Consider the following 12,241-nt stretch of genomic DNA (forward strand, 5'->3'; position numbering starts at 1 on the left):
TAATATATAATTAGCTTAATTATGTTTTTAATCCCTAAAATTTAGAGAAAATCCTGTTTTGATCCCTTAAATTAAAAAAAAATCATTTAGTCCATCAAATTTGAAAAATGCTATTTTAATTCCTCAAATTGACTGTTTAGGAACTAAAAATGGTTTTGAAAAAAATCATTTTAATCCCTTAATTCTAGTGCTTAGGGACTAAAATGTTTTTTTTAAAAAAAATTTAGGGGACCATAATCAGATTCACATTAAATTTTAAAGACTAAAAATATAATTAAGCTTGTATAATTCTATTAGCTTTTACATTACTATTTTAAGTCATGCCAATGACAATTTTGTTTGGTTGAGTATGTAAAAATTATGTAAAAACTTACACATACGATAGATAATTATTAAACTTATTTTATTTTATATGGAGTAGTAGAGAAGACGTGTCACTCATTTCTTTTATCCACAACTTGAGTTATTTGTTTTGTTTTTTGGGAGGGGTGGTCCATATAGACAAAATCAGAAAGGCAATGTAACAGTTGAAGGAGCTAGAAGCATGGAATTGAAGGAATTACTTGGAACAATTGAAAATGATTTCTTTATGGTGATTGCTGCTGCTGGTGTAGGCTGAGTTCTACTCTCGTTTGCCTATGAATCAAATCCAAAATTTCGAAAATATCTGAGCAAAATCATATTAATTTTAGGACTACTTGTACAATTGATTTTCGCCCTTTCTTAGTCATGGCTTATAGGTAAATGTCTTTATAAGAGAATAAAGAGGAGTCATAGCAACAACAATAGATGTTCATCAGTTACTTAGATAAATGTCTTTATAAGAGAATAATGTGTTGTCTAAGTGGGCAGTTTTGACGTAGGTCTAAAATGAAGATTTACAAAACTAACCAAACGTTAACAACTTAGTTTTAGCTATCACATTTAAACGGAAGCATGTCCAACCCAGATAAAGTACCAATCCGCAAATCAGGAACAAAAGGCAATAAAAAAAAGTAGGCTTAATCTAATATTTTAAGTCCTATTTGCGCAAAAGCTGAAGCAAAAAATTATGTTGCAAATCCTACATCAGTCAGTCATAGACTCAGGAGTCACTGTCATTTTAGCCAATATATTAGCAAATTGGGTCACAAACACAGACCACTAATTTGATTAAGCATAGGAACTTAGTCAACACAGCAAGCTCACCCCTTCCCTAAAACCATGCAACCCAACAAGGCAAAAAACTCTTGAGCACGCTCACAAGTTATCAAAAGCCACTTCGAAGAGCAACACTCGTGTAGATTTACAGAGCATGAGTAGATGCCATCACCAGTAAGAAATATACTGGAGGGGCATGGCTTACATTAGCTTGATGCATGTCATACAACAATTATCTATAAAACAGCAGGATTCTTTTCAACATACAAACAGCCTTAGGAACTATCTGATTCATTTCCTGAATCAATATTCATGTGTTGCGGATTCTTCTAGCCGCTAATCTCATCCTTGTAACGCTTTTTATCTTCACGTGCTTTTGCCTCATATGGTTCCTTCTCTTCCGCTGTGCATTCAATAGGTAAAACAATGTACAGTCAGTGACTTAGTCCCTAAACATAATAAATAAGCTAAGATCATAAATGACACTAAGTGGAACTGCATGAAATGGAACAATTGGCAGCCAGTCATACCTGACAACTTTTTCCATTTCTCTCCAAGTACTCTTCCCGCATCCGTAAATGAAATTCCAGGATTAGTCTTCTTTAGATTCTGTCAAAAAAGAAGAAAAAAATCAGGAAATATTAAGTAGAACTGAACTTAAATAAACCCCTGCTTGACTTCAGGAAGATTTTTTAATTTTTTTACAATCAAAAGCTGTTGAAAATTGTGCTAAATGTCAAATTTGGCTACGTTGAGTTCGGAGCATGTGTCCAGACACATTGGAACAGTACCTATTTAAGTTCACTTGCATTAATTACAGGTTTTGCTGGATGATCTCAACATTTATTACCTGGCATTTTGAAGACATTTTTCTTTACCCAACCTGAGAAACTTTGATTTTCTCCCCCAAAATATCCAGTAGAGCTAATTAAGTATTATACAATTACAAACCTACTTAAATTGCCATTGTAATTGTTACCCCAAACTCTGAGGCTAGGCAGCTATGCGGAAGTAAGGTGATAACTGATAAATAATCCCACCCACAACTTCCACACCCAAATCCAAAACCATATAGCCAATATGATATACAATAGAACACACCTCTCTTTCCAATTTAGAAAAGAACATGAAACCAGACATTGCCCTCTTGGGTGCATTTGGGTCTTTTTTCTTCTTCTGTTTTTTCTTCTTTCCATCTTCATCATCTTTTGATTTCTTTTTAGAAGTAGATGCCTTAGAAGGCAGATCCTTCTTTGATTCCTTTTTGGCAGGCTTCTGAAAATTGGTCACCATTAAGGTGTCAGACACACCATAGATTTTTAAGAGTAGAGAACTATCACAAAGATAACAAAGGCAAACCAAAATCGCTTGCCTCTTTCTCATCACCACTATCACTGCCATCAGAATCATCTGCCCCAGAGTCATCGGTAGGAGAACCTTCATCATCCTTGTCAGCAACAAAGTCGGAATCCTGCAGACATTTACCACTGTTTAATAGCCTGAATATATATGTGTGTGTGTGTATATATATATATATATATATACACACACACACATACACAGAAGCACAGAACAAATGCATACAAAGCAAAACAGAAAACACAAGAAACTAAAATGGATAAACTTAAAATAGGAGAAAGGCCAACTGCATGCTTATGGATGTAAGTTCGATAATTGCAAAAACTGAAATGTAAGCTTTGAGTTCACTTATTTTTTCATGCCCAAGCCCAACTTTCAGATATTGTTGATCAACATAAATAAATAATGTTGTCTCCTTGATTTATAAAACTAGAACACAAATTTACTAAATGCTACTTATGAACTAAAAGATAAGGATGAAAATTATATAAAATATGTTTGATCACCTCCTCATCACTTTCATCTCCACCAGCTTCATTCTTTATGCGCTCAAGATGTGGATCAACAGCATCATCATCATCATTCTCAAGAACCTTCTTTATACCAACAGTAGGTTGGGCATCTCCTAAGTTCATAATTTTCAAGCCCTTTGAACTGCATGTGCAGACCAAAAACAAATTGTTTATATAACAATAACAATTAGTTGTATGTAAAATTTGGCAATGGGCTAACATTTACCTGATAAATTCATACAAATTGTGGTACTCATTTCTCTGAATATTACGGAAGAGATGTTCTTGTTCAGATTTTAGTCTGATGAGAAGGTCAAAATAATGCATATTGGAACCACCACCAGCATGCCGCTCAAATTCCACATAGTCAATCTGATAAGAAAGGGTAAAAAACAATTAAAACCTCCATTGTGTAAATATCATATACTATATCAACCAGTAATTGACATCAGGTCATCTATAGGCACAATCAGATTTTACCTCTTCATGAAGACTAAGAGTGGGAGGTTTAGGAAGAAAGAAGAAGCTCTTCTCAAGGGGATACAGAATTCCATCTTCAGCTTTCAAAGATGATTTCACTGCATAACCATCTTGACAACTTCTAAATTTTCCAGGCTTAGTCACTTTGGCACCAGACAAGCCATGTAATATTGTGGTGAATACTTCATGAATAAGCCCCTGATTATTGAATTGAAAATGAAACACATCAGATACTGCATCACGTGATATGCATGACCAACCGTTAACAAAATTCATGCATCACTCAATCATCTAAAATGTGCAAGATGCTCTTTTCTATTTTCCCATACAATCCTTGAAGAGCAATATCTCGGGTTATATAATGGCATGAATCAATTATTAACAGTTTAAGCAAAATACCTTATAAGACAGCTCCAACTTGTCCTTGTACTTTGTGTTATAAAGATCTTCATTCATCGCCAATTCACTTTGAACAACATAATCGGTTTCGAACTATACAGAAATGAGTAAAACAATGTTAGGTTCAGAAGCAAGTAAAATACACATCACATAAAGTGGCAAATTATGAACTATTGAGCAATTACCTGCATAACAATATGAGGGTACAAAGTTTGTCCCTTCCGAATAGGGGGATCAAGACTAATAATGACAAAGGTATGTGGTTGATTAGACTACAAACATAATAGAAATTGTCAGTACACTTTACAAGTAAAAAAAAAAAGCATCAATTTAAAGACATGGCTGGCTAATGGCATTGAAAATAAATATCAGTAAACTTAAATGAAAGTACAGGATCAGGAAATGAACCTTAGGAAGTAAAAATAGGCGAACCACACTGCTATACTGGATTTTGAAATCATTAGCCTGTCCTTGAAGCAAGAATGACAAGAAAAACCAATGTAAGTTCTCTACATAAAAGTACAAATTTTTATTAGAAAATATTGATACTTAATATATTTATTGAAAGGACACGAATACAAGCATTACAAAAGACTACTAAAAGAAGTCAAAAATACGAGAATGATACATTTCTATGCATTTAAAGACATCACCTTGGTGTAAGGATAGCAATACCCTCAAATGTAACAACAGCATCTTCACCTCCAGCGCCAACATCAGCCATAGACATAATTTTGTCGCGGAAAACCTGATGCCGAAAAATATAAATGTCAGTTTACATAGAAGTTATTATAACATGGGATCTTTTATAGTCAGGAGCAAACTCACCTGAGCAGGGGGACGATTTTCATCACCAACAAACTGGGTGTTGGAATTTGGTATATGAAAACTTATCTCCATCAGTGAATCTTTCTAAGATCATAACAAAAACAATATTAGACCATAAAAAAATCACAATTGAATTTTACCTAATAACTAGAGTCTTCAATATTCTACAAGCCCAAACTTGAATGAGAACAATTTTCTTGCAAAAAGCTGCCAGTCTGGCATGAATTTGTTAAAACATATAAGACTATATAAGTGCATGAAAAAATAGATATACCTCATTAGCTCCAGTTGTGTCATCCACATGAAACTCCAAGATGACATCATTCTTCCCTTGAAGCTGTGTTTGAGAGACATCAGCTAGAGACACTTCAAAAGCTTGCTTTGAACCAACCATGAAAGCCAGCATATTTCCTGAAATAGAAATAAAACATAAGAACATCTACTCTACTAGTATAACTATAGAAGTAGTCAAGTCAAATTTTATCAAGCAAGCTCCACCATAAGAAAAATGCTTTGATTGCAAAAGAAGAAAACAAGAATGAGATAAAGTTCCTCTTTGAGAAGTCAACCACCACCACCCAAACACACACACACACACAAAAACAAAAAACATTTTCCTATCTTAACAAAGTTTTTTCAGTTAAAATTGCACATAATGTGATTACCAAAGAGGAGGTAGTGGTGACTAAAATAATGCATCTGACACTTACGAGCATGACAAAAGAAAAGAAGCAATTGGGGAGAGAAAAACGTAGCAGCACATAAGTGCACAGCCTTTCTTCATATATGGAAATCATCCTGCACTATCAAGAAAAACCAATGCTCTCCAAGAACAAACTGGATGACATTAACTGAATTTGTTTGAAAATGTAAACCTCTACCCTTTGCTGAAAATATTACATACCATTTCCTTATGAGTGATGCTATATCAAACAGAACTTAATGTCAAACTAACTTTTTTCCCCAGACACTAAATTTACAAAATCTTTAGCTAGTAAGGATGACAAAGAGAGATGTTTGAGATACACGTGACATGACGCAACATGCGGAGAATATCAGTCACAACACATAAGTCAGTTCAAGTAATTTTCACCAACCATTTAGATCAACTTCTCCCCAATTACGTCCACTAACAGAAAGCTGCTTCTCTTCTACCGATATCCCACAGGTGTTTTGGAAAAAATTGGTCAAACTTACAACAGCCTGCAAAATATGTATAAAATAACAATATAAAAAATTAAGATCCAGGTCCAGCATTTGATAGCAAACCAAGTCCAACTCCTCAATATTTAGATTTGTCAAAGTTAATAAAAGGAACAAAATATAAGAAACCAAATCAAAAGTTTGAATTCCTTTTTCCACATAAAATGAATGAAAATACACATTCAAGTGGGCAGAGAGAGAGTAGACTAACCTGGTCACGAAATCCCTTGTAATCTTCTTATTGTTGAACAATAAAATAGGTATCGTTAAATACTATGTGGTGTTGTTTATAATTCTATTGTGTTTTATGTTAACATAATTTTTTTTTAGTTCAACTAAAGTTGTGGGTTAAATGCAAATTTTATTAACATATTAACTCATTTTTTTTATAGAAAGATTGAGATAATTTTATAAAAAATTGAATGAATAAACAAAAAAAATATACAAAGGCATCACAAAAACAGGATAGAATATTTTTTTAAAAAAAAAATAATTAGAAAACACAAAATAATTTTATAAAGAAAATTACAAAACAAAAACAAAAAAAAAATTAAAAACAAAAACAATTACAACTAATAAAAAAAATCATTTTTTTTAAATTAACCACCCTAAGAAATAGATTCTCATAAAGTCATTTACAAAAAAAAAAAAAAAAATGCCACCTTACGAAATAGTTCTTGAAGAATCAATTTTTTAAAGTGATTAAAAAAAAGAATTAAGAAATCGATTCCTAAAGAATTGGTCTCTTAATTCATGGGGAACCATTTCATACTTATTCAATAAAATATATTATTTGTGCAAATATTTGTTAGATTATATTATTTGGGTAATTTTTTTTATATTTTGGTATTATTGGGGTAAAATTCTCAACTATTCATGTCCATAATTAAATTAAGATATATATTCTTTATATTTTCTCTACATTCTAAACAATATTTCTTCAATTTTCAATCCATTTTATTATACCTTACCTTATTTCATATACTTGGAGCAAAATAAATTAGCCAACTATTTTTTTTCTTTGAATATGTAAATGTAAATTAAAATTCAGCCATAGCTAGGAGAAAAATAAATTCTTCCTTAAGTATATTACACCAATACTACGGCCATATCGAAATCGAACGGTCCACATCTTCTTCTGAAAACACTAAAAAAGAAAAAAAGAAATCAAATTCCGAAATTAGGGTTTCAACTATTACATAAGGAGTTTCCACCGTTTAGCTCACACTGTTCTTCTTCTTCGTCTTCCATTTCCAATTCTCTGTGTAGAAGCCATGTCAAAGGGTCCTGGTCTCTACTCTGACATTGGCAAGAAAGCCCGAGGTTCTCTCTCTGTATATTTTATATATATTACTGATATTTGATATTTTTATTTTTAAAAAATTTACTTTTTTTTTTTATTATTGTAGATCTCCTCTTCAAGGACTACCACAGTGACCAGAAGTTCACCATCACTACCTACTCACCCACTGGAGTTGTAAGCTATTTATTATTATTATTATTATTATTATTATTATTATTATTATTATTATTATTATTATTATTATTTCTAGGACTGATTGAACTGGGTTTATTCCAATTTGTGTTGGGGTTTGTTTGTTACGGGAGGTTTGCTTGTGTAGGGAAGGGTATTTGTGTTGTTGTGTTGTTTTGGGTGGCATTACTGTGATAGCATTAACAATTTTGTGTTGTTTTTCTTTAAATCACGTGCGGAACATGGATAGGTGTTAGGTGTTGATGCATGGTTCTGAGAATGTTACTTACTTTGGTGCTCTTTCCTTCTGTGTTTTGTGTGTGATGCTGCTTTAGGCTATAACATCCTCAGGGACCAAGAAAGGTGATCTTTTTGTGGCTGATGTTAACACCCAGTTGAAGAACAAGAACATCACCACTGATATCAAATTAGACACTAATTCCAATGTAAGTTCACTGTTGTTGCTTGGAATGTTTTGTTCTTCTCTGTACTTTTGGGCTTGCAAAACTATGAAAACCAATTTTGATGGTTGATATATGTTGTAATAACCTTGGAAGGTGGGATTTTAGTTGGTTTCCATTTGTTGGTATTTGTTCATGTTATGGTGGTGTGTGAAATAGTCACCACTGACTGGCTTTTTCTGGTTTCTTATTGTTTTGAAACCTCATACTCTTAACATTTTCAACTAGTCTGTTCGAGCCCTGCTAAAAGGGCAGTGCGGTAGATGTGAGGTAGAACTGCTATTCAATTTGCTAACATCAGATTAAGAGATTAACTAGGGAAATTGGAAGTAGACAACTTCAAAATAAATTATAAAGTTGATAATATTGTAGAATTGAAATTGGAGGGGCTTTAGTTACATGCCGGCTGTAATTGAAGAGTGTTTCTATTTGCCCTCTCTTCCTTATTGTATCTGTTTGCAAATGCCTTTGATACTCATTCAATACGGAAGGGTGTTCTGATTTTGATTTCAGCTTCAATGAGCTGAGTTGGTGAGGATCCCTGTTGAACGTCTTCGTGTGTGCATATATAATGGCAATTAAAATTCATAATCTACACAGATATCTAATGCACTATTCCTAAACTTGATTTGCATGTAAGCAATGGGGCAATGGGGCAATGGGGATATTTGAAGGATTTTATTTGTATTAGGCTTGGTGTTTGATATTTGTGCAATGTCAACCAAAATCATCATATGCTTCTTGCAACTATGTCAATTTGCTTTTATCTTTAATTTACACAGGCCTATTCTATTGCATGAGTTTCACTAAAGTTGATAATGCATTTGCACTCCAGCTTCTCACAACTATCACTGTCAATGAGCCTGCTCCTGGTCTCAAGACTATTTTTAGCTTCAGAGTTCCTGATCAAAGGTCTGGAAAGGTGAGATAAGTCAGTCATTTTGTATGTGAGAATGTTTGATTCTTCACAGGAAAACATGATTAACTAAATTTGAGAAACAAACCTCATCATGAAACAGGTGGAAGTTCAGTACTTGCATGACTATGCTGGAATAAGCACCAGTGTTGGGTTAACAGCAAACCCAATTGTCAACTTCTCTGGCGTTGTAGGAACTAATGTACTTGCCCTTGGTACTGATGTTTCTTTTGACACCAAAATTGGGGAGTTAACTAAATTCAATGCTGGACTGAACTTCACCAAAGACGATTTGGTTGCCTCATTGACTGTGTGAGTAATTATTGTCCTCTTTTGAGAGGATGCTTCTAATTGGAGTTTCAGCATTTATTTCATTTGCCTCATTTAGATTTAGTCTTTTACATGTGGGAACTATGGAATTTTTAAATTAATCTTGAGCTTGTTTGTTCTTTTCTTCTGCTAGTGAAGTACTTTGTAGTTTTCTAATGCTTAACTCTAGCTGAGGTTCCATTATATAGAAGATCTTTTTTCCCTTTTCTCTTTTGGATAAGGTTATTGTTGTTGTTGTTGTCATCGTCTGTTTACATGTATTGATCTTACCCTATTAGACAAGGCTTTGTTGTAATATTTCCCTATTTGAATATTCTGTATAAACTCTTCTCAGGCCTGTTGTGTTTTGATGATTGATAGTACGAGCTTACATGTTTGGTGGTACGATGAATTCTTGTGTGCAGGAATGACAAAGGGGATGCCTTGAATGCTTCATACTACCATGCAGTCAATCGCTTGACCAACACGGCTGTTGGTGCTGAGGTAACTCACAGATTCTCAACCAATGAGAACACCCTCACACTTGGCACCCAGCATGCATTGGATCCATTGACCACCATGAAGGCTCGTGTCAACAACTTTGGCAAGGCAAACGCTCTCATCCAGCACGAGTGGCGCCCCAAATCCTTCTTCACCATTTCTGGGGAGGTTGACACTAAGGCCATTGAGAAGAGTGCGAAGGTTGGATTGGGTTTGGCCCTCAAACCCTAAAGAATTTTGAGCTATTCTGACAAGAGCATTGAGGTAGTAGGCATTAGGAAAGCACATAGTTGTCTGTTAGACTGAATTGTTTGTTCAAGGTTGATTGTCTTGGACGGAAGTGTTCATGGTATTTTGATGCATTGAGCAATTCAAGGTTGTATTGTATAAATAAGTGATATAGACTATTTCTATAAACCAAATGTACTCGAAAATCACAAGATTTTGAAAGTCTAGTTGATTCCCCAAATGTTATTCGAAATTCACAAATTTTTTATATAAAGATTACGAAAAAACAGTAAATGATTTAGTTAGTGGAATAATTTTGCTAAAATATTCTTATTCTTTCAATTTTTATAGCTTCAAGCTGAAGCATATACATCAGATTGAATAAGCTGTAAAATCTAGTTGATTCCCGCTGTGGTCTATAGATACTGAGATTTGAAGCCCCTGCAAGGGCCTGCACTGCTGTTATTTCTTTGTTTGAGAACAGCCAATTGTTCCTTCTTTTCCAGAGTCCAAGCCAACTCAAACTCTAGCAGCATTAGTTGAAAGTTAAATAAAAAAATGAAATGAATGGTTTGTTGAAATTTAATTAATCATTAAAACATTAAATGTGAGATTTTATTGAAGTACTTTAATCAATCAAACATCAAATGTAAGATTTTATTAAAGGAAATACTTTTTGCACGACAAAATTAGACAAGCTGAAACTTTAGATTAATAATTAAGATAAAATAATTTTACTCAATTAGGGATTGTAAAACGGGTTGGTCTTACTCACCAAAAATGGGATAAGACGGGTTGATCCGCTCAGACTTGATGGGTTGGACATGCTGGCCCGTCCTGCTTGAAGGTGGATTGACGGGTTGATTTGCCCTTAAAAAAAAACAAAAAATCTTAAAAAATAATTGATAATACAAAGTATTTAAAATAATAAGTTAATCTTAAAATCTTAAATCACAGTATTTAAATTACACAAAATACTAATAGTTTTCAATAATAACTAATAATAATAAGTCTACCAAGTAGCTAAATCACAACACAAAATCATAAACTCTAAAACTAATATTGAAATCTTAAATAATACAAAGTAATTAAACATAAATCAAACTAAAAGATTCTTCATATCCTTTTTATATATTTTTTAAGTCTCATATTAATATAATTATTATTTATAAAAAAATTAATATTGTGACAGACCAATCCACCCCGTCTCATCTTTGGAACGACAGGTTGGCAGGTTAGGCAGGATGGACCACGGCAGGCTAGTGGGCCAAGATCTTCATCCCACCCTACCAAATTGATAACAAACCAGTCTGCCCCATTTCACCATCCTTGGCGTTAGTAGATCTACGCAATATTGCATTTGGTGGTGAATATGATAAAAGTATTAGAGAAATGAAGATAATTATATAGTGTAAAATAGTGTCAATTATTTGATGTTTAAATAATAACATTATTTTTATTGGTCCATATGTGAAATGTTATCATATATAAAAATCATTATTATTTATATAACAATTGGTGGTGTGATGTCGTGGAATCACTTTTTTATGGCAAAACATGTTTTTGAACCTCTAAAAATTTTCAAATTCAGCTATAGTTTTAAAATTTTGCCTCTATTTTTGTTCTTATAATTTGAAAATAATCTTTCTAATTTTTAAAATAGTGAAAATTAGTATTTAATGGTTGTTATAAACCATCACAAAATACACTTTGAAGTTTGAGAACTAAAGGTAAAGTATATTAGAAGAATGAAAATAAATAAATATTTTAGAGGACTAAAATTAAAAATAATTTTTTAAAGGAATAAAATCTAATATGAAAATTTTTAGAGGAGTTAAAAACATATTTTACTCTTTTTATAAGCTAATATGGGCATGACATTGTTGGACACCAACCAAAAGTTATATTCTTTTTAAGGCGTAAAGTGGCCTTTTAAAGTGTAAAGAGATGAGAATAGGGTTTCTGTGATGCTTCCAAAATATCTAATCTTTCATTCATATAAAAAGGCCTAAAGTGATGACTTTTTTTTTATTTGTTGTATCTATTTTTGTATGCATTATTTATTGTAGCTATTATACAATTATAAATAGGACATCATTTAAACTGTTGGATAATATAAGAATAGAATTTATTATGCGATAAATGTAATTCAGTTGGTAATATATGCTAGTGTGAGGAGAGAATTTGAGTTTAATTCCTGCATTATATATTCTTAGGGAGAGATGAAAAGTTTATTAAGTATGACTAAATCCGATCTAGAATTAATCTCAATGTTAATCCAAATGAATGGAGCTTATCAGGATATTTTGGGACACCACTGAAAAGCCTAACACTAATTATAATATACTAAATGAAAAAAATAGAATTTATTATTTTGTTAGCAAGTAAATATATGTGAATTATATGACTTAATTTTGGTAGAGATTAAGTA

At 32.7% G+C, this 12,241-nt stretch overlaps 2 protein-coding genes across 2 annotated transcripts; one reads left to right on the forward strand and one right to left on the reverse strand.

Annotated features, from left to right (window-relative positions):
- Positions 1–1,264: 1,264 nt before the first annotated feature.
- On the reverse strand, positions 1,265–5,129 carry LOC100819349 (FACT complex subunit SSRP1). The gene is made up of 13 exons (XM_014765291.3): positions 4,993–5,129; positions 4,719–4,802; positions 4,544–4,638; positions 4,299–4,399; positions 4,076–4,162; positions 3,891–3,983; positions 3,492–3,689; positions 3,238–3,383; positions 3,006–3,153; positions 2,513–2,611; positions 2,242–2,415; positions 1,671–1,749; positions 1,265–1,543 (listed from the first exon to the last, which is right to left on the reverse strand). The coding sequence occupies exons 2-13, from the start codon at positions 4,739–4,741 to the stop codon at positions 1,470–1,472; spliced, it is 1,317 nt and encodes a 438-aa protein (XP_014620777.1). The 5' UTR covers positions 4,742–4,802; positions 4,993–5,129; the 3' UTR covers positions 1,265–1,469.
- Positions 5,130–7,042: 1,913 nt separating this feature from the next.
- Positions 7,043–10,051, forward strand: LOC100802449 (outer plastidial membrane protein porin). Its single transcript, XM_003543662.5, has 6 exons — positions 7,043–7,244; positions 7,331–7,398; positions 7,731–7,841; positions 8,692–8,778; positions 8,876–9,084; positions 9,507–10,051. Exons 1-6 carry the CDS (start codon positions 7,196–7,198, stop codon positions 9,811–9,813), a joined length of 831 nt encoding a protein of 276 aa, XP_003543710.1. The 5' UTR covers positions 7,043–7,195; the 3' UTR covers positions 9,814–10,051.
- The last annotated feature ends 2,190 nt before the right edge of the window (positions 10,052–12,241 follow it).

Source organism: Glycine max, chromosome 13 (genome assembly GCF_000004515.6).
Source record: "Glycine max cultivar Williams 82 chromosome 13, Glycine_max_v4.0, whole genome shotgun sequence".
Lineage (NCBI taxonomy): Eukaryota > Viridiplantae > Streptophyta > Magnoliopsida > Fabales > Fabaceae > Glycine > Glycine max.